Source organism: Periophthalmus magnuspinnatus, chromosome 4, assembly GCF_009829125.3.
Source record: "Periophthalmus magnuspinnatus isolate fPerMag1 chromosome 4, fPerMag1.2.pri, whole genome shotgun sequence".
Taxonomy (NCBI): Eukaryota; Metazoa; Chordata; class Actinopteri; order Gobiiformes; family Gobiidae; genus Periophthalmus; species Periophthalmus magnuspinnatus.
The window spans coordinates 34,683,304-34,706,801 of NC_047129.1; the positions used below are offsets into that span (position 1 = coordinate 34,683,304).

The window sequence follows — 23,498 nt, forward strand, 5'->3', positions numbered from 1 at the left end:
ATCACAATGAAACTCCTGCACATCACACCAGGTTTGTCACGTCATAGTCCACAGTTTGTAAAGAAAATGACTTTATTTATTATCCAAGTTACTGTTTGTGACTCTTCACTGTTAGATTTCAGGTCACTCAGGTCACTGATTTCAGGTCACTCAGGTCACTCGCTTCACTCAGGTCACAGATTTCAGGTCACTCGCTTCACTCAGGTCACTCGCTTTCACTCAGGTCACAGATTTCAGGTCACTCGCTTCACTCAGGTCACTCGCTTTCACTCAGGTCACAGATTTCAGGTCACTCGCTTCACTCAGGTCACTCGCTTTCACTCAGGTCACAGATTTCAGGACTGTCAGGTCTCTCGCTTCACTCAGGTCACCCGCTTCACTCAGGTCACCCGCTTCACTCAGGTCACCCGCTTCACTCAGGTCACCCGCTTCACTCAGGTCACCCGCTTCACTCAGGTCACTCAGGTCACTTTGTCTTATTTAATAAACTGTTGTAGACAGGGTACAATAGAAAATGATTATAAACAAAACTGTACAAAATGTTTAAACAACAGCTGCAACCGTGGGCCGAATAAACCAGCGTCACTCCAGTCACTCGAGTCACTCGTGTCGCCGACTTTTCTTGTGGCTCTTTTTTGAACTCCTGTTGAAATAAAACATGACAAGACGTTAAATACAAAGGGATTAAAGGGGATGTGTTAGGTTAAATACAAAAGGATTAAAGGGGATGTGTTAGGTTAAATACAAAGGGATTAAAGGGGATGTGTTAGGTTAAATACAAAGGGATTAAAGGGGATGTGTACACACCTCTCTGGAGACTTGGAGTGACTCCTGTGTCTGTGGCTCCTGTGATGACCTAAAGAACAAAAAATAAGACACGTCACAGACCCCGTCACGCGGTCACAGACCCCGTCACGCGGTCACAGACCCCGTCACACGGTCACAGACCCCGTCACACGGTCACAGACCGCGTCACACGGTCACAGACCCCGTCACACAGTCAGACCCCGTGCCCTTTAGCCTGGTCTTACCCGGGGACTTGGACCGGTGTCTTCGTTCTCTGGACCTGCTTCTGTGGCGTCTGGGGCTTTTGCTTCGGTGTCTTTCTCTGCGCGGAGACGGACTGAGAGGAAACAAGAGAATGGTCACATGACCAGACTGGACACGTCTATGGACATAGCTCTGTCCCCTCCCTGTCCACTCTCTATCCACCTGTCCCTCTCTGTGTCCCCTCCGTGTCCCCTCTCTGTCCCTTCTGTGTCCCCTCTGAGTTCTGATTGGCTCTTTGGTTGCTATGATACACTCCAGATGAGCCGCTCTGCCTCGAGGTGGAGCTCCACTTCGCACTCGCTCCACTTCTTTATACAAACTATGACACTCCAGACAAAAGTGTTTGAGAAGTGCAAAGGATCATGGTCCGTGTAGTTCCTTGTGCCTCGGTGTGCTGCGTGTGTGAAACAGACAAACCACATGTGCCGTTTCCAGTGTGTTTGGATTCTCACCTGCGTCTCTTTGGAGATCGGCTCCTCCTGTAAAACAACACTCTGTGAGTACAGGTGAGCGCTTTGGCCACGCCCCTTTAGTCGGCCAATGGCTCAGCAGTACATCCTTACTCGAGTACGGACCGTCTTTACTCGAGTACGGACCGTCTTTACTCGAGTACGGACCGTCCTCACTCGAGTACGGACCGTCCTCACTCGAGTACGGCCCGCCCTCACTCGAGTACGGACCGCCCTCACTCGAGTACGGACCGTCCTCACTCGAGTACGGACCGTCTTTACTCGAGTACGGACCGTCCTCACTCGAGTACGGCCCGTCTTTACTCGAGTACGGACCGTCCTCACTCGAGTACGGCCCGTCTTTACTCGAGTACGGACCGAGAGTTCGTTGATGACGCCGTCTGTAAAGTATCAGTACGATGACGACATAGCGTGAGGTCCGAGGAGAGAGCGTACCTCCGGGGCGAGCGGCTGCGGCGGTATCTCGGTGACGGCGACCTGCGCGGACGATCACTGTCTCTGTAACCACGGCGATGAGGCTCCGGGCTCGGCACACGCTCCATCTGTACAAACATACACTGTCAGAGAGGAGCAGAGGAGCAGAGGAGCAGAGGAGCAGAGACAGAGGAGCAAGGACAGAGGAGCAGAGACAGAGGAGCAGAGACAGAGGAGCAGAGGAGCAGAGACAGAGGAGCAGAGACAGAGGAGCAAGGACAGGGGAGCAGAGACAGAGGAGCAGGGACAGAGGAGCAGAGGAGCAGGGACAGAGGAGCACACAGGGACAGAGTGTAGGACAGTGTGTCTCAGAGGGACCTTCTCGTCCTGATCCTCCTCTTCTTCGCTGCTCTCCACTTCGTCCAGATCTTCTTCCAAAGCGCTGACCCTGGGCTCCAGCATCTCCGCCTCCTCCAACACCTGCCGCTTCTGACGACAAACACACACTCAGAACGCACAAACACACACTGAGAACGCACAAACACACACTGAGAACGCACACAACACACACTGAGAACGCACACAACACACACCGAGAACGCACACAACACACAACACACACTGAGAACGCACACAACACACACTGAGAACGCACACAACACACACCGAGAACGCACACAACACACAACACACAACACACACTGAGAACGCACACAACACACACTGAGAACGCACAAACACACACTGAGAACGCACACAACACACACTGAGAACGCACAAACACACACTGAGAACGCACAAACACACACTGAGAACGCACACAACACACACTGAGAACGCACACACACACACTGAGAACGCGCACAACACACACTGAGAACGCACAAACACACACTGAGAACGCACACACACACTGAGAACGCGCACACACACACTGAGAACGCGCACAACACACACTGAGAACGCACAAACACACACTGAGAACGCACACAACACACACTGAGAACGCACACAACACACACTGAGAACGCACACAACACACACTGAGAACGCACACAACACACACTGAGAACGCACACAACACACACTGAGAACGCACACAACACACACTGAGAACGCACACAACACACACCGAGAACGCACACAACACACACCGAGAACGCACACAACACACAACACACAACACACACTGAGAACGCACACAACACACACTGAGAACGCACAAACACACACTGAGAACGCACACACACACACTGAGAACGCGCACAACACACACTGAGAACGCACAAACACACACTGAGAACGCACACACACACACTGAGAACGCGCACAACACACACACTGAGAACGCACACAACACACAACACATACTGAGAACGCACACAACACACACTGAGAACGCACAAACACACACTGAGAACGCACACAACACACACTGAGAACGCACACAACACACTAACACACAACACACTGAGAACGCACACAACACACTAACACACAACACACTGAGAACGTACACAACACACACTGAGAACGCACACAACACACACTGAGAACGCACACAACACACAACACATACTGAGAACGCACACAACACACACTGAGAACGCACACAACACACACTGAGAACGCACAAACACACACTGAGAACGCACACAACACACTAACACACAACACACTAACACACAACACATCAGGTCCAGTTTATGCAGCGACTCTGGACCTAGAACTAAACCAGGACTAAACCAGGACTAAACCAGGACTAAACCAGGACTAAACCAGGACTAAACCAGGACTAAACCAGGACTAAACCAAGTCTAAACCAGGACTAAACCAAGTCTAAACCAGGACTAAACCAAGACTAAACCAGGACTAAACCAGGACTAAACCAAGTCTAAACCAGGACTAAACCAGGACTAAACCAGGACTAAACCAGGACTAAACCAAGTCTAAACCAGGACTAAACCAGGACTAAACCAGGACTAAACCAGGACTAAACCAGGACTAAACCAGGATTAAACCAGGACTAAACCAGGATTAAACCAGGACTAAACCAAGTCTAAACCAGGACTAAACCAGGACTAAACCAAGACTAAACCAGGACTAAACCAGGACTAAACCAGGACTAAACCAGGACTAAACCAGGACTAAACCAGGACTAAACCAAGTCTAAACCAGGACTAAACCAAGTCTAAACCAAGTCTAAACCAAGTCTAAACCAGGACTAAACCAGGACTAAACCAGGACTAAACCAGGACTGAACCAGGACTAAACCAGGACTAAACCAGGACTAAACCAGGACTAAACCAGGACTAAACCAGGACTAAACCAGGACTAAACCAGGACTATACAAATATAATCCATAACACTGAATGCTTCTCAAAATGGCCGTCTTCTGCTGATCTGAACCGGTTCAAACCTGAAGTCGGGGGAGGATGATGTCACAGACTCTCTCGGCGTGAAGCAGTTCATCGATGAATTCATCCACATTCATCAGCTCAAACTCTGCAAAACACACACTTTTACTACTGATACTCCAAATACCAGTACTACTACTACTACTACTACTACTACTACTACTACTACTACACCCAATATGAATCCTCCTGTCTGACCTCCGTTGCGATTCTGTGTCTTGATTTTGCGGTAGTCGTTGTAGAGTGGCTCCAGATACTTGTAACAGTCCACCGCTGTTCCAGTCAGACGCATGTACATGGCCCCCAGCAAACGCACATACCTGCACACAACAACACAACACAGAGGTGAGGCCACACAACAACACAACACAGAGGTGAGGCCACACAACACCACAACACAGAGGTGAGGCCAGAGCACACAACACCACAACACAGAGGTGAGGCCAGAGCACACAACAACACAACACAGAGGTGAGGCCACACAGCAACACAACACAGAGGTGAGGCCAGAGCACACAACAACACAGAGGTGAGGCCACACAACACCACAACACAGAGGTGAGGCCACACAACAACACAACACAGAGGTGAGGCCAGAGCACACAACAACACAGAGGTGAGGCCAGAGCACACAACACCACAACACAGAGGTGAGGCCACACAACAACACAACACAGAGGTGAGGCCACACAACAACACAACACAGAGGTGAGGCCACACAACAACACAACACAGAGGTGAGGCCACACAACACCACAACACAGAGGTGAGGCCACACAACACCACAACACAGAGGTGAGGCCACACAACACCACAACACAGAGGTGAGGCCAGAGCACACAACAACACAACACAGAGGTGAGGCCACACAACACCACAACACAGAGGTGAGGCCAGAGCACACAACACCACAACACAGAGGTGAGGCCACACAACACCACAACACAGAGGTGAGGCCACACAACACCACAACACAGAGGTGAGGCCAGAGCACACAACAGCACAACACAGAGGTGAGGCCACACAACAACACAACACAGAGGTGAGGCCACACAACACCACAACACAGAGGTGAGGCCACACAACAACACAACACAGAGGTGAGGCCACACAACAACACAACACAGAGGTGAGGCCACACAACACCACAACACAGAGGTGAGGCCACACAACACCACAACACAGAGGTGAGGCCACACAACACCACAACACAGAGGTGAGGCCAGAGCACACAACAGCACAACACAGAGGTGAGGCCACACAACAACACAACACAGAGGTGAGGCCACACAACACCACAACACAGAGGTGAGGCCAGAGCACACAACAACACAGAGGTGAGGCCACACAACAACACAACACAGAGGTGAGGCCACACAACAACACAACACAGAGGTGAGGCCAGAGGTGAGGCTGTGTGTGTGTCAGACGTGCTCTGTGTCTGTGGAAAAGAATCTCCCCCCGGGGACAATAAAGTAAAGTCTAAATAATAATAATAATAATAATAATAATAATAATAATAATAATAATGTCTTACACTTCATGCTCTTCACAGTCTTGTCAAAGCCTCCACACTAGACTCATTATTCATTCATTTCACTTGGTGATGGTCAGATACTATTGTAGCCACAGCTGCCCTGGGCCAGTCTGACAGAAGCGAGGCTGCCAATCTGCACCATCGGCCCCTCTGACCTCCACCATCATTCACACACACACCACTTTCATACTAGGCAATGTGGGTGAAGTGTCTTGCCTAAGGACACAACGACAGAACTTGGTCTGAGCGGGACTCGATCCTCCGACCTTCAGGTTGGGGGACCAGTGCTCTAACCACTGAGCTACTGTCCCCGGCCCTGTCCGCAGCTCCCGCCCCCGTCCCCGGCCCTGTCCCCGGCCCTGTCCCCGGCCCTGTCCCCGGCCCTGTCCCCGGCCCTCACTTGAAATCCTCGTTCTTGATAAACTCCACGATGATGTCTTTTTCTGGTTGGATCTGAAGCATCTTTAGCGTCAGACACAGAAACGGCGTTGGTTTGATGTTTCCTCCAAAGACTCCGCCCACAAACTTCAGCTCCATGGCCTTGTCCACCACCAGCTCAGCTAAAGAGCACGAGAAGAACACAAGAGAAGAATCAACGGTCAAAAGAGCTCAGAAGAACATGTGTCCTCATGAGTCTTAAACAGAGACTTCAGTCTGTGGTTTGTTCATCTCAATACTAACCTCAAGTAAACAAAACAATCACATAAGGATTTCAAGTTGTTAACCTGTGCGTCAGATGCCCTCCCTGTGCGTCAGATGCCCTCCCCGTGTGCCAGATGCCCTCCCTGTGTGTCAGATGCCCTCCCCGTGCGCCAGATGCCCTCCCTGTGCGTCAGATGCCCTCCCCGTGCGTCAGATGCCCTCCCTGTGTGTCAGATGCCCTCCCTGTGTCTAAAACCTCTCCAAACGTGCCCTACCACCAGAGTTCAGCTAACACGATTATATAAAGGCGAGATGGGAGACGTGTTGTTCCCAAAGGCACAGCAACAACATCTTAACCAAATGAATTAAAACTGGACAAAAACTTCCAAGACTAAGCCTGGTCTAACAGTTTTGCAACCACGTACAAAACAAAAGAATACTTTAACTTGAACCTAATTTAGGACTAAACTTTAAAAGAGGCTCTCTTTGATGAATGAGCCGCCGTTAGCCGTTAGCCGTGATGCTAAGGCGCTAGTTACCGGTCAAACCGAAGCACTCCTCTTTCCAGTATTTAGACTCGTAAATGCGCGTACGGATGATCTTCTCCACCAGGTACTGTGGATTGGTGCCGTGGATGCTGTTCGCGTCCTTTACGGTTCTGTTCGCCATTTTAGACGAGCAGAAAAGGTGAAATTTATGTTAATTTCGCCTTTAGCTTTAGCATAAAAACAGCAGCCTGTGCGCCGCAGCTGTGTCTTTCCGCCGGAAACGGAAATGCATACTTTCAAATAAAAGGTTAGTTGTGTTTTTATTAAGGTTATTGTTTTTGTTTGTTTTCTTTCATAATTCCCAGTTGTTAAGTTTAAATTGTGACTTTTTATTGTTTTAGCATTATTTTATTAAAGCGGCTGCGTCATCTCTTTCCTGCGCTGTGATTGGCCCGCAGGTTAAACGGAAGTGCCGTGTTTCAGAAAGGTTCGTTTTATTTTTAATTTATTTTATTATTTTTTGATGTTTTCTTTAATAATTTTCCCTTTATTATCTTAAATTGTGAAGCTTTATTTTTTATTATTAAAAAAAAACAAAACAGATACGTCATCTCTCTCCTGCGCTGTGATTGGCCCGCGGGTTAAACGGAAGTGGCGTCCGTACCGCGGGAAACCTCAGTGTTGGTGCTGAGTTGGTGCTGAGTGTTTCTAATCTTTCTTTTTTTCACTTTTTCGGGGCGGATTTTCGTGTTTAACCCCGTGGAACCTCGTTGTGTCAGCGCGGGTCGTGTCTCTGCCGTGCGCTGCGCTGGTTCCCGTTCCCATCCCGTGTATTTGGGCAGTTTTTGGCTGTTTTGTAACTCTTTTTTCGGGATGAAGTACTCTACCCGGCTCAAAGTGCGCAGAGTGTACGAGTGGCGCGGGAAACCGGTGGGATTCGACCGCAAACTCCGGACGCACGAATATGAGTAAGTCCCGCACATCTGCACCAAAACATCTGCACCAAAACATCTGCACCAAAACATCTGCACCAAAACATCTGCACCAAAACATCTGCACCAAAACATCTGCACCAAAACATCTGCACCAAAACATCTGCACCAAAACATACGAGAAAGTCCCGCACATCTGCACCAAAACCTGTACAAACCTGTGCACAGTTGTATAAACTGTCTGCGGGTTTAGGCTGTTTATCTGTGATTTAAAGGTGCAGTGTGGACTGTTTGAGCTCATGGAGGTTCCACCTGAAAAGTGACAGACTGTAGCTTTTAGAGGAGTTTTTGCTTTGTGGTCCACATGTAAAACAAACAGCCTGGACTTACTGATGTAGAGTCATTACAGATGACCTTTGACCTTCTGTAATGATGAGAAAACGAGTGACCCAAACAAACCTGTTAATGTTTTAAATGAAAGGGCAGTTTCCATAACGACCAGGAGCCGAGACGCCTGTGACTCTGGTTTTTTTATGTGGCTCATTTGACAGAGCGTCTCATTCGTCCGACTTAACTGTCCTCTGTCCTCTCTCTGTCCTCTCTCTGTCCTCTCTCTGTCCTCTCTCTGTCCTCTCTCTGTCCTCTCTCTGTCCTCACTCTGTCCTCTGTCCAGAGGTTTGTCCATCCGTGTGGAGGGTCTCCCCAGGACCACGCACATCTGTGTGGGGCAGCACATTTTGATCGAAGGCGACGATGACGATCATCCCTATGTGGCCAAAGTCCTCAAGCTGCTCGAAGACGGTCAGTCCCCCTGTGCACCTGTCCCTCACCTGTCCCTCACCCATACCCCATAGTTAAATGCCCCTCTTTAAGCCATGTGGTAAATGCGTGTCATGTGACGTGGTGGCGTGCATTTGCAGATGGCGGGCGGCAGAAGAAGGCGGTGGTCCAGTGGTTCGTCCGAGTGTCTGAGATTCCTCTGGACAAACTGAAGCTGCTCGGACGAGAGCCTCACCCCAACGAGGTCTTTTATTATGAAGGAGCCAACTGTGACAATGAGGTCGACGCAGAGTGCATCCTGAGGCCCGCCAAGGTCAGACTTTTATTCTGAAAGAGGCTAAGGCCAGGAGTTTATTCTGAAGGGCTTTGTGCAGTTTGGACGTTTGATTGTGAAAGAGCACGCACGGGAAATGCTTTTAACATGGTCCTGGTTTAGTCTTTGTCTGACCTGATTCTCTTCAGGGGTTTTGTCTGGTCTGACCTCTGCTTGACCTCAGCCTGACCTCTGCCTGACCTCTGTCTGACCTCTTCTGTCTCAGGTGGTGCATGTAGAAGGCTCCGCCCCCTTTCCCTCCGCTGCAGACGCAGACGTGTTCTTCGTGAAGCTCTCGTGGACGTCGCGTTCCTTCAGAGTGTTCTCTGAGCCGGTGCGTTCTCCCTCTCCCCGAGCCGCCTCCCTGCCCCCCTCCCCCCCTCTGTCGTCTCTCTGCACGCCTCCCCGTTCCGCCCTCTGCTCCCCTGGCTCCGCCCCCTGCTCTCCGGCCCCTCCCTCCTTTCCTCCGGATGGTTCGGCGCGACGCTGTCTGCCCACGCCGGACCCAAACGTGATGAAGAAGGCCTCGTCTGGTCTGAGCATGAGCACCGGCAAACTCCACGCTCAGGAGGCGGAGTCACTGCACTCGGCCAATAAGATGTCTGCATCTAAGTGTCTGAGCGCCAAGAGGCGGGGCTCTGCGGCCAGGACTCCAGGCGTACGCAAGAAACTGCAACTGTTCGGTGAGTGTGGCGGGGTCGCAGTGGGGCGGGGTCACAGCGGGGGGGGAGGGGCTGTGTTGGAGGAGTGAGAGCTGTGGGCGGCGCACACACACACACACACACACGTTTAATCTTCTGGTGAAGCTGGACGTTAAATGCAGGTTGCTCCTCGGGGTTTTTAAAGTTTCTGTTCTGTCTCAGATCCAGAGGACTCTTATCTGGACTCTGAGCTGGACCAGCTGCTGGCCAATGACCTCCAGACTGAGAGAGTCCCGACACAACCTCTGACCTCTGTGACCTCGCGCCGTCCATCCGCCCCGGAGGAGGAGGAGGAGGCTGTGGTGATGAAGCAGCCCTCTGTGCGGGTCAAACGCGTGTCTCTGCCACAGGACGACCCGTCCCCCTCCATCAGGTGACATCACTGTTTCTCCTCCAAAGGGTTTAGACCTGGTCTGTGTCTCACACCAGGTCTTAAGTTTTAGACTGGGTCTAGGTGTGTGTTGGACTGTAGTCCGGACCAGGTGGACTAGGAGGAGACCTGGTCCTGGTCCTGGTCCTGGTCCTGGCCTAACCCAGTTCTGATCTAGGTGTGTGTTGGACTGTAGTCCCGACCAGGCGGACTCGGAGGAGGCAGAGTTACCTCAGTCTATGAAGACTCCGAGCAAACGCACCCCTCGAAGAACCAGCGCCCCCCTCGGACAGAAGTGAGTGCTGCATCTGCGGGTGGAGGCACTCGAGCATTCTGAGACGTGGAGTTTCTGGGATTGTGCACTTTTTCTTTTCCTATTGTGCGCTTGTGTCTCTATGGTTCTCATCTGTGACCCCTGTGGATCATTCTGTTATAATTTACACATTTTAAATCAATTTATTCATCTAAAACCACTTAATAAAAGAATCAAGTCTGGGTGTCATTTCTGCTTGTTTTTTTTAATGTAAAACGTTTCCTTTTTTGTGAACAGGGCGACCACTCCGTCCAGAAAACGAGAAGCAAAGACCCTGAAGGAACCTGCGCTGGCCGTGCTGTGAGTCACTCTACAAACTACTGCAGGAGGAGGAGGAGGAGAGGGGGAGGGTGCAGGAGGTGCAGAGGATTCACGTTGGAGTGTGTGTTTCAGGGCGGAGGTGGATAATGAGAATTCTCCGATGTTTCCGGTCACTCCTCGCAGCTCCAAGAGAAAATCTGCCCAACAAGTGTCCTCCCGCATCAGGAAGCAGCTGTGAGTGTCAGCTCTGGACCTGGACCCCCGAGCTCTGGTCACTCTGGTCTCTCTGGTCTCTCTGGTCTCTCTGGTCGCTCTGGTCTCTCTGGTTCTGTTCGCTCTGGTCTCTCTGGCTCTGGTCTCTCTGGTTTCTCTGGCTCTGGTCTCTCTGGTCTCTCTGGCTCTGGTCTCTCTGGTCTCTCTGGTCTCTCTGGTTTCTCTGGCTCTGGTCTCTCTGTTCTCTCTGTTCTCTCTGGTCTCTCTGTTCTCTCTGTTCTCTCTGGTCTCTCTGGTCTCTCTGGCTCTGTTCTCTCTGGTCTCTCTGTTCGCTCTGGTCTCTCTGGTCTCTCTGGTCTCTCTGGTCTCTCTGGCTCTGTTCTCTCTGGTTCTGGTCTCTCTGGTCTCTCTGGTCGCTCTGGTCTCTCTGGCTCTGGTCTCTCTGGTCGCTCTGGTCACTCTGGTCACTCTGGTCGCTCTGGTCTCTGGTTCAGTCCTGGTCTTGTTTGTTCTTGTTTTTCAGGACGCAGTTAAACAGTGATTTGCACCTGGACTCAGACTCTGAGGAGGAGTTTGTTCCTCCGAGACTGGAGCAGAGCAGTAGTGATGAAGAGGAGGAGGTGCAGAGTGAGGAGGAGGAGGTGAAGAGGGGACGCAGAGGAAGCATCATGACTCCTCGATCTGCTGCTAAAACTTGCGCCAGGACTCCACGAAAGACCCCCCGAAAGGTCAGGCACTGGGGAGAGGTCACAGTAAAGCTGCACTGTGTAACTTTTCCAGTGTATGCCGCCTGCTTGTCTCCATGGAGATGTTATTGCTTTGTGTGAATGTTCCACAGTATGACATTCCTCTAGGCGTGTGTCCTCAGAAGTACTTTAAAGAGGGCGTATTCTTTCTTTCTCACACATCCTAACATGTCCGTCACACACACGGACCCCTTCATGTTTGAGTAATCTAGAGATCTCTCCCGGCCCTGTTCAAAGCGTCCTTACGGTCAGCAGTACAAGGCTGCGTCCTGAAGTTTGTTTCCATGGAGATAAATGAGTTAAATACCATTCTAGAACATTCTAGGCGTAAAGTCTACTTGGAAAAGAAGCGCTTGACCTCTGACCCTGTGACCTCAGGTGACCCCCAGCACGCCCAGAACTCCACGTCACGCCAGGCCCAGTATCCCGTCCAGGTCTGAGCCCGCCAAGAGACCGGGCAACGCACTGGAAGAGGCCCGCGCAAGGTACGAGAACTACTGAAAGTACTACTGGAAGTACTACTACTGATACTACTACTACTACTGAAACTACTACTGATACTACTACTACTACTGAAACTACTACTGAAACTACTACTACTGAAACTACTACTGAAACTACTACTGAAACTACTACTGATACTACTACTACTACTGAAACTACTACTGAAACTACTACTGAAACTACTACTGAAACTACTACTGAAACTACTACTGAAACTACTACTACTACTGATACTACTACTGAAAGTCCTACTGAAACTACTACTGAAACTACAACTTCAGAGCCTCAATGAGAAGAAACGAGCAGAACATGGAGAAACATCTGAACATTTTGAAGAACAGGTGTTTGTGTCTCCAGGCTGCACGTGTCCTCTGTCCCCGAGTCTCTGCCCTGTCGAGAGCAGGAGTTCCAGGACATCTACAGCTTTGTGGAGAGCAAGATCATCGACGGCACCGGAGGGTAAGAGGAACCAAACCCACAACCTCCTCACTGTGTGGAGCGTGTTACTCTCAGACTGTAAAGACCTGAGTCACCACAGCGTCCAGCTCCACGTGACCCTCATGAGGCTAACACTTATAGTGGCTAATCTGGAGCACAGTTACATATTTGGAATTTAACCACGAGTATCATAGCAACCAAAGAGCCAATCAGGAGACAGGCTGTTGAAGGTAACGCCGCTCTACATAGAAAGTGAGTAGGAGCTGAATCGTGCCCATGCTCACTTCCTGTCTGGAACACATCTGCTAGCGTGTTAGCCGTGTGCTAGCGTGTTAGCCGTGTGCTAGTGTGTTAGCCGTGTGCTAGCGTGTTAGCCGTGTGCTAGCGTGTTAGCCGTGTGCTCTTCTGTAAACTCTCTGCTTGTGCGGCAGGTGCATGTACATCTCTGGGGTCCCGGGCACCGGGAAAACGGCAACGGTCCAGGAGGTGGTGAGGAGTCTGCAGAGCTCCGCCCACGACGGAGACATCCCCACCTTCACCTTCATCGAGATCAACGGCATGAAGATGACCGACCCCCACCAAGCCTACGTCCAGATCCTACAGGTCAGTCCTGGTCCAGTCCTGGTCCAGTCCTGGTCCAGCCCTGGTTTAGTCCTGGTTTAGTCCTGGTTTAGTCCTGGTTTAGTCCTGGTTTAGTCCTGGTTCAAATCTGAATCTAGATCATGTTGTTTTGCAGAAGCTCACCGGTCAGAAGGCCACAGCTGACCACGCTGCGTCCCTATTGGAGAAGAAGTTCAGTAGTCCCGCCCCTAGGAAGGAGACCACCGTCCTATTGGTGGACGAGGTGATCAGTCAGACGGCCTTAAGAAATGTCTTTCTAGTGGGTGTGTCCTTACTGTGGTCTCTGGTTTAGTCCTGGTCTCTTTTCTCCGCCTCAGGAGAAAAGAGACCAGGACGTCCTCTGTCTCTGCCTCTGTCTCTCGTCCTCCGGTCTCTCGTCCCTGTCCTCACCCTGTCTCTCGTCTCACAGTTGGACCTCCTGTGGACACGTAAACAGGGCGTCCTGTCTCTGGTCTCTCGTCCCTGTCCTCACCCCTGTCTCTCGTCTCACAGTTGGACCTCCTGTGGACACGTAAACAGAGCGTCCTCTGTCTCTGGTCTCTCGTCCCTGTCCTCACCCTGTCTCTCGTCTCACAGTTGGACCTCCTGTGGACACATAAACAGGGCGTCCTCTGTCTCTGGTCTCTCGTCCCTGTCCTCACCCTGTCTCTCGTCTCACAGTTGGACCTCCTGTGGACACGTAAACAGGGCGTCCTCTGTCTCTGGTCTCTCGTCCCTGTCCTCGTCCCTGTCCTCACCCTGTCTCTCGTCTCACAGTTGGACCTCCTGTGGACACGTAAACAGGGCGTCCTCTGTCTCTGGTCTCTCGTCCCTGTCCTCGTCCCTGTCCTCACCCTGTCTCTCGTCTCACAGTTGGACCTCCTGTGGACACGTAAACAGGGCGTCCTCTGTCTCTGGTCTCTCGTCCCTGTCCTCGTCCCTGTCCTCACCCTGTCTCTCGTCTCACAGTTGGACCTCCTGTGGACACGTAAACAGGGCGTCCTCTGTCTCTGGTCTCTCGTCCCTGTCCTCACCCTGTCTCTCGTCTCACAGTTGGACCTCCTGTGGACACGTAAACAGGGCGTCCTGTCTCTGGTCTCTCGTCCCTGTCCTCACCCCTGTCTCTCGTCTCACAGTTGGACCTCCTGTGGACACGTAAACAGGGCGTCCTCTGTCTCTGTCTCTGGTCTCTCGTCCCTGTCCTCACCCTGTCTCTCATCTCACAGTTGGACCTCCTGTGGACACGTAAACAGGGCGTCCTGTCTCTGGTCTCTCGTCCCTGTCCTCACCCTGTCTCTCGTCTCACAGTTGGACCTCCTGTGGACACGTAAACAGGGCGTCCTCTGTCTTTGTCTCTGGTCTCTCGTCCCTGTCCTCGTCCCTGTCCTCACCCTGTCTCTCGTCTCACAGTTGGACCTCCTGTGGACACGTAAACAGGGCGTCCTCTGTCTCTGGTCTCTCGTCCCTGTCCTCGTCCCTGTCCTCACCCTGTCTCTCGTCTCACAGTTGGACCTCCTGTGGACACGTAAACAGGGCGTCCTCTGTCTCTGGTCTCTCGTCCCTGTCCTCACCCTGTCTCTCGTCTCACAGTTGGACCTCCTGTGGACACGTAAACAGGGCGTCCTCTGTCTCTGGTCTCTCGTCCCTGTCCTCGTCCCTGTCCTCACCCTGTCTCTCGTCTCACAGTTGGACCTCCTGTGGACACGAAAACAGGGCGTCCTCTGTCTCTGGTCTCTCGTCCCTGTCCTCGTCCCTGTCCTCACCCTGTCTCTCGTCTCACAGTTGGACCTCCTGTGGACACGTAAACAGGGCGTCCTCTGTCTCTGGTCTCTCGTCCCTGTCCTCACCCTGTCTCTCGTCTCACAGTTGGACCTCCTGTGGACACGTAAACAGGGCGTCCTCTGTCTCTGGTCTCTCGTCCCTGTCCTCGTCCCTGTCCTCACCCTGTCTCTCGTCTCACAGTTGGACCTCCTGTGGACACGTAAACAGGGCGTCCTGTATAACCTGTTTGATTGGCCGACGCGGCGTCACGCTCGCCTCGTGGTCCTGACCATCGCCAACACCATGGACCTGCCAGAGAGGATCATGGTCAACCGTGTGTCCTCAAGACTCGTGAGTACTGCAGATACTACCAAAAATACTACTAATACTACTACTGCATACTATTACTACTTCTGTTAATACTGTGACTTACTGTAGTCCTCCTCTGGTCCCTGTAGTCCTCCTCTGGTCCCTGTAGTCCTCCTCTGGTCCCTGTAGTCCCGGTCCGGTCCCTGTAGTCCCGGTCCGGTCCCTGTAGTCCCGGTCCGGTCCCTGTAGTCCTCTGGTCCCTGTAGTCCCGGTCCGGTCCCTGTAGTCCCTGTAGTCCCGGTCCAGTCCCTGTAGTCCCGGTCCAGTCCCTGTAGTCCCGGTCCCTGTAGTCCGGTTCTGATCCTGTCTCTGTTCCAGGGCCTGACCCGGTTGTCTTTTCAGCCGTACAGTTTTAAACAGCTGCAGCAGATCATCAGCTCCAGACTCAACAGGATCAAGGCCTTTGAAGAGGACGCCCTGCAGCTGGTGTCCAGGAAGGTACGGGACAGGACCGGGACTGGACCGGGACAGGACCTGGACAGGACCTGGACCGGGACAGGACCTGGACCGGGACAGGACTGGACCGGGACAGGACCTGGACAGGACAGGACAGGACCTGGACAGGACAGGACCAGGACAGGACCAGGACAGGACCTGGACAGGACCTGGACAGGACCTGGACAGGACCTGGACAGGACCTGGACAGGACCTGGACCTGGACAGGACAGGACAGGACCAGGACCTGGACCTGGACAGGACTGGACCTGGACAGGACTGGACCAGGACTGGACCGGGACAGGACCTGGACTGGACAGGACCTGGACCTGGACCTGGACAGGACCTGGACAGGACTGGACCAGGACTGGACCAGGACTGGACCTGGACAGGACTGGACCGGGACAGGACCTGGACTGGACAGGACCTGGACTGGACAGGACCTGGACCTGGACCTGGACAGGACCTGGACTGGACAGGACCTGGACCTGGACAGGACAGGACCTGGACAGGACCTGGACAGGACCTGGACCTGGACTTGGACGTGGACAGGACCTGGACCTGGACAGGACCGGGACAGGACTGGACCTGGACAGAACAGGACAGGACTGGACCTGGACAGAACAGGACAGGACTGGACCTGGACCCTGGTTTAGTTCTAGTCCAGACCTGCTTTAGACCCATGACCTTTGACCTCGCAGGTGGCGGCCCTCTCTGGAGACGCGCGGCGCTGTCTGGACATCTGTCGCCGGGCAACAGAGATCTGTGAGCACAGCGGGGGCAGAGTTAGCGGCCGATTGGTGGAAATCAGTCATGTGATGGAGGCGCTGGGCGAGATGTTCTCCTCAGCCTACGTCAACGCCATTAAGTGAGTTTGAGTGTTCTACCTGTGAGGTCTGTGTGTGAGGTCTGTGTGTGAGGTCTGTGTGTGAGGTCTGTGTGTGAGGTCTGTGTGTGAGGTCTGTGTGTGAGGTCTGTGTGTTCTACCTGTGTGAGGTCTGTGTGTGAGGTCTGTGTGTTCTACCCGTGTGTGAGGTCTGTGTGTTCTACCCGTGTGTGAGGTCTGTGTTCTACCTGTGTGAGGTCTGTGTGTTCTACCCGTGTGTGAGGTCTGTGTGTTCTACCCGTGTGTGAGGTCTGTGTTCTACCTGTGTGAGGTCTGTGTGTTCTACCCGTGTGTGAGGTCTGTGTGTTCTACCCGTGTGTGAGGTCTGCGTGTTCTACCCGTGTGTGAGGTCTGTGTGTGAGGTCTGTGTGTGAGGTCTGTGTGACGCCCTCTTCTTGATAATAACTAGAGTGATACAAAATGGCGGCTCTACCCTGTTTGTCGTGTCCAGGGCGGCGTCCGTCCAGGAGCAGCTGTTCCTCAGAGCCGTCATCACAGAGTTCAGACGACTGGGTTTGGAGGAGGCCTCATTTCAACAGGTCTGGACCTCAGGTCATGTGACTCGACTGGACTTCAGGTCATGTGACTCGACTGGACCTCAGGTCATGTGACTCGACCGGACTTCAGGTCATGTGACTCGACTGGACTCCAGGTCATGTGACTCGACTGGACTTCAGGTCATGTGACGGGTCAAATGCAGGTTTAACCTGGACACACTGAAGGACGGGTCTCTGTGTGTTGCAGGTGCTCGTGCAGCAGGTGGCGCTGTGCCGCGTGGAGGGTGTAGCTCCGCCCCCTGTCTCTGAGGCGCTCGCCGTGTGTCTGCGCCTCGGGGCTCTACGGCTCCTCCTACTGGAGCCGAGCCGCATGGACCTGCAGCTGAGGGTCCGGCTCAACGTGAGCCAGGACGACGTGCTGTACGCGCTCAAGACCGACTGAAGGACGGGGACGTGGGGGGACGGGGACGTGAGGGGACGGGGACGTGAGGGGACGGGGACGTGAGGGGACGGGGACGTGAGGGGACGGGGACGTGAGGGGACGGGGACGTGAGGGGACGGGGACGTGTGGGGACAGCAAAGGACCTGGAGATGTGGACTGAGACTATAAACATGACTATACTCCTGGAGACGACTGAACATAAATGAGGACATATGGAAGGACTCAATCAGGGCCCCCCGCTCCGGGCCCCTCCCTCGGGGCCTCATTGCTCTGGTGTTGCTCGTGTTGTTTTATTTGTGAAATGTGTTTTTGTTTTTTTATGATCGTTTTAATTTTTAATAAAAATGTTTTAGTAAATTTAATGTTTCATGTTTTTTTTATTTTAAAGATGAAACTTTGGCTCCTTTTGTTTTGTTGAAGCAGAAGAAATAAAGTCACAAACTGAAACAGCGTCACTTTGGTTCACTCACCTGTCTCACACCTGTCTCTCATCTGTCTCACACCTGTCTCTCATCTGTCTCACTGTCTCACACCTGTCTCATCTGTCTCACACCTGTCTCTCATCTGTCTCACACCTGTCTCTCATCTGTCTCACACCTGTCTCTCATCTGTCTCACACCTGTCTCTCATCTGTCTCACTGTCTCACACCTGTCTCTCATCTGTCTCACACCTGTCTCTCATCTGTCTCACTGTCTCACACCTGTCTCACTGTCTCACACCTGTCTCTCATCTGTCTCACACCTGTCTCTCATCTGTCTCACACCTGAGCATTGGCTAAAGACACCTGTCTTTAGCCAATGCTCAGGTCTGTTTCACACCTGTCTCACTGTCTCAAACCTGTCTCACACCTGAGCGTTGGATAAAGTACAAAGCCTCAAAGTGACAGAGTCTGGAGCGGAGTTCTTTCTTTCGTCTGCTGTTACGGGACATTCTGTACTTCAGGTCACCACGGCAACCGTCCCTCGAGTCCCTCACGTCACACTGAACAGCTGAAAGGTCTTGGCAAAGATGCACTGGATTCCACAGGCTAAAGTCTCCTCCCCCTCAGCCCCGCCCCCTGTGGTCACCTGTAGAGTCACGTCTGCCTCAGACGACTTCAGCTCTGCCCCGACTCTCAGGGGAGAACCAGGACTAGACCTGGACTAGACCTGGACTGACACAAACTCAGGGGAGGGCATCTGACACACAGGAGGGTAAATGGACTGTTTCAGGGTTTGTGTTTTCTGGTTTAGGTTCATTTGTTTTGATGTTTCGTTTGTTTCAGGTTTAAAGATGAGCTGCTTCACGTTTGTGAGACTCATGATGCTTCTGTTCAACACGTTCATTTGTGTGAGTCAAACCGAGAGACGGATGATCTAGACCTGGTTTAGTCCTGTTTCAGCCCTGTTTCAGTCCTGTTTCAGCCCTGTTTCAGTCCTGTTTCATTCCTGTCAGTCCTGTTTCAGCCGTCTCAGTCCTGTTTCAGCCTCAGTCCTGTTTCAGTCCTGTTTCAGCCTCAGTCCTGTTTCAGTCCTGTTTCAGCCTCAGTCCTGTTTCAGTCCTGTTTCATTCCTGTCTCAGCCCTGTTTCAGTCCTGTTTCATTCCTGTCTCAGTCCTGTCTCAGTCCTGTTTCAGTCCTGTTTCAGCCCTGTTTCTGTCCTGTTTCAGTCCTGTTTCATTCCTGTCTCAGTCCTGTTTCAGCCATCTCAGTCCTGTTTCAGCCTCAGTCCTGTTTCAGTCCTGTTTCAGTCCCGTTTCAGTCCTGTTTCAGCCCTGTTTCAGTCCTGTTTCAGCCGTCTCAGTCCTGTTTCAGCCTCAGTCCTGTTTCAGTCCTGTTTCAGCCTCAGTCCTGTTTCAGTCCTGTTTCAGCCTCAGTCCTGTTTCAGTCCTGTTTCAGTCCTGTTTCAGTCCTGTCTCAGTCCTGTTTCAGCCCTGTTTCAGTCCTGTTTCATTCCTGTCTCAGTCCTGTCTCAGCCCTGTTTCTGTCCTGTTTCAGTCCTGTTTCAGCCCTGTTTCAGTCCTGTTTCAGCCCTGTTTCAGCCCTGTTTCATTCCTGTCTCAGTCCTGTTTCAGTCCCGTTTCAGTCCTCTCAGCCCTGTTTCTGTCCTGTTTCAGTCCTGTTTCAGCCCTGTTTCTGTCCTGTTTCAGCCCTGTTTCAGTCCTGTTTCAGTGCTGTTTCAGCCCTGTTTCAGTCCTGTTTCAGCCCTGTTTCAGTCCTGTTTCAGTCCTGTTTCAGCCCTGTTTCAGTCCTGTTTCAGTCCTGTCTCAGTCCTGTTTCAGCCCTGTTTCTGTCCTGTTTCAGTCCTGTTTCAGCCCTGTTTCAGTCCTGTTTCAGTCCTGTCTCAGTCCTGTTTCAGTCCTGTTTCAGCCCTGTTTCTGTCCTGTTTCAGTCCTGTTTCAGCCCTGTTTCAGTCCTGTTTCAGTCCTGTTTCAGTGCTGTTTCAGCCCTGTTTCAGCCCTGTTTAAGCCGTTTCAGTCCTGTTTCAGCCCTGTTTCAGTCCTGTTTCAGTGCTGTTTCAGCCCTGTTTCAGCCCTGTTTCAGTCCTGTTTAAGCCGTTTCAGTCCTGTTTCAGCCCTGTTTCTGTCCTGTTTCAGCCCTGTTTCAGCCCTGTTTCAGCCCTGTTTCAGCCCTGTTTCAGTCCTGTTTCAGTGCTGTTTCAGCCCTGTTTCAGCCCTGTTTCAGTCCTGTTTCAGCCCTGTTTCAGTCCTGTTTCAGCCCTGTTTCAGTCCTGTTTCAGCCCTGTTTCTGTCCTGTTTCAGTCCTGTTTCAGCCCTGTTTCAGTCCTGTTTCAGCCCTGTTTCAGTCCTGTTTCAGCCGTTTCAGCCCTGTTTAAGCCGTTTCAGTCCTGTTTCAGCCCTGTTTCAGTCCTGTTTCAGTGCCGTTTCAGCCCTGTTTCAGCCCTGTTTCTGTCCTGTTTCAGTCCTGTTTCAGCCCTGTTTCAGCCCTGTTTCAGTCCTGTTTCAGCCCTGTTTCAGCCCTGTTTCATTCCTGTCTCAGTCCTGTTTCAGTCCCGTTTCAGTCCTCTCAGCCCTGTTTCTGTCCTGTTTCAGTGCTGTTTCAGCCCTGTTTCAGCCCTGTTTAAGCCGTTTCAGTCCTGTTTCAGCCCTGTTTCAGTCCTGTTTCAGTGCTGTTTCAGCCCTGTTTCAGCCCTGTTTCAGTCCTGTTTAAGCCGTTTCAGTCCTGTTTCAGCCCTGTTTCTGTCCTGTTTCAGCCCTGTTTCAGTCCTGTTTCAGTGCTGTTTCAGCCCTGTTTCAGTCCTGTTTCAGCCCTGTTTCAGTCCTGTTTCAGCCCTGTTTCAGTCCTGTTTCAGCCCTGTTTCTGTCCTGTTTCAGTCCTGTTTCAGCCCTGTTTCAGTCCTGTTTCAGCCCTGTTTCAGTCCTGTTTCAGCCGTTTCAGCCCTGTTTAAGCCGTTTCAGTCCTGTTTCAGCCCTGTTTCAGTCCTGTTTCAGTGCCGTTTCAGCCCTGTTTCTGTCCTGTTTCAGTCCTGTTTCAGCCCTGTTTCAGTCCTGTTTCAGCCCTGTTTCTGTCCTGTTTCAGTCCTGTTTCAGCCCTGTTTCAGCCCTGTTTCAGTGCTGTTTCAGCCCTGTTTCAGTCCTGTTTCAGCCCTGTTTCAGTCCTGTTTCAGCCCTGTTTCAGTCCTGTTTCAGTCCTGTTTCAGCCCTGTTTCTGTCCTGTTTCAGTCCTGTTTCAGCCCTGTTTCAGTCCTGTTTCAGTCCTGTCTCAGTCCTGTTTCAGTCCTGTTTCAGCCCTGTTTCTGTCCTGTTTCAGTCCTGTTTCAGCCCTGTTTCAGTCCTGTTTCAGTGCTGTTTCAGCCCTGTTTAAGCCGTTTCAGTCCTGTTTCAGCCCTGTTTCAGTCCTGTTTCAGTGCCGTTTCAGCCCTGTTTCAGTCCTGTTTAAGCCGTTTCAGTCCTGTTTCAGCCCTGTTTAAGCCGTTTCAGTCCTGTTTCAGCCCTGTTTAAGCCGTTTCAGTCCTGTTTCAGCCCTGTTTCTGTCCACAGCTGGGCGGGGTGACGTTGTTGGGGATGGGCATCTGGGTCTCTGTGGACGGGGTCTGGTTCCTGCAGGCGTTGGGTCCGTTCTCTGGTGGACCTCAGTTGGACGTGGGGTTCTTCTGTGCGGCGGTGGGAGCGGTGCTCGTTCTCCTGGGGCTCCTGGGGGCGTGCGGAGCTCACGGACACAGCAAGAGTCTGCTGCTCCTGGTGAGACAGCGCCCCCTGCTGGTTCTGAGGAGAAAGACCAAACTGGTAGAAAACTGGTTCTTCTGATGGTTCTTGTGGTTCTGATGGTTCTTCTGGTGGTTCTTCTGTTGGTTCTTCTGTTGGTTCTTCTGATAATTCTTCTTGTGGTTCTGATAGTTCTTCTGATTGTTCTTCTGATAGTTCTTCTGATTGTTCTTCTGGTGGTTCTTCTGATAGTTCTTCTGATGGTTCTTCTGTTGGTTCTTCTTGTTGTTCTTCTGATGGTTCTTCTGATTGTTCTTCTGGTGGTTCTTATTGTTCTTCTGATTGTTCTTCTGATGGTTCTTCTGTTAGTTCTTCTGATTGTTCTTCTGTTGGTTCTTGTTCTTCTGATTGTTCTTCTGGTGGTTCTTCTGTTAGTTCTTCTGGTGGTTCTTCTGTTGGTTCTTCTTGTGGTTCTTATTGTTCTTCTGTTGGTTCTTCTGATGGTTCTTCTGTTGGTTCTTCTGGTGGTTCTGTTGGTTCTTCTGATGGTTCTTCTGTCTCATGATCGTTCTTGTGGTTCTAGTTCTCTGTAGTTGTCGTACAGTTCTAATGGTTCTGTCTGTGGTTCCTCAGTTCTTCTGTGTGGTCCTCATCATCTTCATCGCTGAAGTGGCGGCGGCGCTCGTGGTTCTGTTCTTCTCTTCCTTCGTGAGTCGGATCTTTTGGTTTATTTTAAAAAACATGAAACGAGTTTGAGCCTTTTGTTGTTTGTGTTTGAGGCCGAGAGGATCGTCCTCGACTGGACCTCAAAGACTCTGCAGGAGAAATATGGACCTGACCTCCTCCTCACCAGGGTCTGGAACAGCACCATGAACCAGGTATGGAGGAGGAGGGGAGGGAGGAGGAGGAGGAGAGGACAGGAGGAGGAGAGGAGGAGGGGGAGAGGAGGAGGCGGGGGCAGAGTTTGTGTGTTTACAGTTGTGTGTTTGTGTACAGTTGTGTGTGTGTGTACAGTTGTGTGTACAGTTGTGTGTTTGTGTACAGTTGTGTGTTTGTGTACAGTTGTGTGTTTGTGTACAGTTGTGTGTGTGTGTACAGTTGTGTGTACAGTTGTGTGTTTGTGTACAGTTGTGTGTTTGTGTGTACAGTTGTGTGTTTGTGTACAGTTGTCGTGCTGTGGCTTCATAAACTACACTGACTTCGAGGGGTCAAAGTTCGTGGCGATGACCCGGGGTCACTTCCCTCAGAGCTGCTGCTGGACACAGAGCGCCCCCTGCAGCGCGGAGGAGGCGCAGCGCAGCAAAGTGCAGGTAACAGCAGCGCCTCCTTTGGTGTTTAGTGTTTCTTTTCTGTGAAACTGAACAGCTGCATGGTTTTGTGTCAGGGCTGTTTCAGACAAATCCTCCAGTCTCTGACAGAACAAGCGAACGCCGTGGGAGGAACCGCCGCCGGAGTCGGAGTTCTGGAGGTACCTACTACTACTACTACTACTACTACTACTACTACTACTACTACTACTACTACTACTACTACTACTACTACTACTACTACTGGACATCTCTAAGTATTTGTGTATTTTCAGATGGCAGCGATGGTGGTGTCCATGTACTTGTACTGTCACCTGGACAAGATGAACACCTGAAAGGTCTGTCCAGACTCAAGACCAGCTGAAAGGTCTGATGTAAACAGACTGATCACTGAATGATTATGGTTTTAATGAACTTTAATTAAAAGCTGTAGTGACTTTAGAAGTGTTTCATGGACTGTTTTGTTC

General features: G+C 51.7%; 3 protein-coding genes across 4 annotated transcripts; 2 read left to right on the forward strand and 1 right to left on the reverse strand.

Annotated features, from left to right (window-relative positions):
• Positions 1–36: 36 nt before the first annotated feature.
• prpf38a (pre-mRNA processing factor 38A) lies at positions 37–7,298 on the reverse strand. Its single transcript, XM_033964742.2, has 10 exons — positions 7,070–7,298; positions 6,289–6,448; positions 4,550–4,671; positions 4,354–4,439; positions 2,313–2,423; positions 1,956–2,062; positions 1,503–1,529; positions 1,032–1,123; positions 808–856; positions 37–643 (listed from the first exon to the last, which is right to left on the reverse strand). The coding sequence occupies exons 1-10, from the start codon at positions 7,197–7,199 to the stop codon at positions 601–603; spliced, it is 927 nt and encodes a 308-aa protein (XP_033820633.1). The 5' UTR covers positions 7,200–7,298; the 3' UTR covers positions 37–600.
• A 444-nt stretch (positions 7,299–7,742) lies between these two features.
• Positions 7,743–17,588, forward strand: orc1 (origin recognition complex, subunit 1). Of its 2 annotated transcripts, XM_055221192.1 has the most exons (18): positions 7,743–7,986; positions 8,624–8,751; positions 8,871–9,043; positions 9,270–9,726; positions 9,907–10,117; positions 10,293–10,409; positions 10,665–10,727; positions 10,821–10,922; positions 11,425–11,629; positions 12,026–12,132; positions 12,509–12,610; positions 13,021–13,192; positions 13,326–13,433; positions 15,152–15,301; positions 15,638–15,757; positions 16,456–16,622; positions 17,092–17,179; positions 17,385–17,588. In XM_055221192.1, exons 1-18 carry the CDS (start codon positions 7,892–7,894, stop codon positions 17,577–17,579), a joined length of 2,760 nt encoding a protein of 919 aa, XP_055077167.1. In that variant the 5' UTR covers positions 7,743–7,891; the 3' UTR covers positions 17,580–17,588. The 2 variants fall into 2 exon arrangements, with proteins under 2 accessions (XP_055077167.1, XP_055077168.1); XM_055221193.1 differs by lacking the exon at positions 10,293–10,409.
• A 1,264-nt stretch (positions 17,589–18,852) lies between these two features.
• LOC117369507 (tetraspanin-1) lies at positions 18,853–23,366 on the forward strand. Its single transcript, XM_033964745.1, has 7 exons — positions 18,853–18,909; positions 21,560–21,760; positions 22,358–22,432; positions 22,504–22,602; positions 22,891–23,034; positions 23,109–23,192; positions 23,307–23,366. The coding sequence occupies exons 1-7, from the start codon at positions 18,853–18,855 to the stop codon at positions 23,364–23,366; spliced, it is 720 nt and encodes a 239-aa protein (XP_033820636.1).
• Positions 23,367–23,498: the final 132 nt, after the last annotated feature.

Excerpts from the sequence above, each read along its gene's own strand:
- prpf38a (XM_033964742.2), bottom strand. The coding sequence starts at position 7,199 with ATGGCGAACAGAACCGTAAAGGACGCGAACAGCATCCACGGCACCAAT. Across the intron at positions 4,440-4,549 it reads GACACAGAATCGCAACGGAG|AGTTTGAGCTGATGAATGTG; the intron begins GTCAGACAGGAG and ends TGTGTTTTGCAG. Across the intron at positions 857-1,031 it reads ACACCGGTCCAAGTCCCCGG|GTCATCACAGGAGCCACAGA; the intron begins GTAAGACCAGGC and ends TTTGTTCTTTAG.
- orc1 (XM_055221192.1), top strand. The coding sequence starts at position 7,892 with ATGAAGTACTCTACCCGGCTCAAAGTGCGCAGAGTGTACGAGTGGCGC. Across the intron at positions 12,133-12,508 it reads CTGGAAGAGGCCCGCGCAAG|GCTGCACGTGTCCTCTGTCC; the intron begins GTACGAGAACTA and ends TTGTGTCTCCAG. Across the intron at positions 15,758-16,455 it reads TGCAGCTGGTGTCCAGGAAG|GTGGCGGCCCTCTCTGGAGA; the intron begins GTACGGGACAGG and ends TTGACCTCGCAG.
- LOC117369507 (XM_033964745.1), top strand. The coding sequence starts at position 18,853 with ATGAGCTGCTTCACGTTTGTGAGACTCATGATGCTTCTGTTCAACACG. Across the intron at positions 18,910-21,559 it reads TGTTCAACACGTTCATTTGT|CTGGGCGGGGTGACGTTGTT; the intron begins GTGAGTCAAACC and ends TTCTGTCCACAG. Across the intron at positions 23,035-23,108 it reads CGCAGCGCAGCAAAGTGCAG|GGCTGTTTCAGACAAATCCT; the intron begins GTAACAGCAGCG and ends GTTTTGTGTCAG.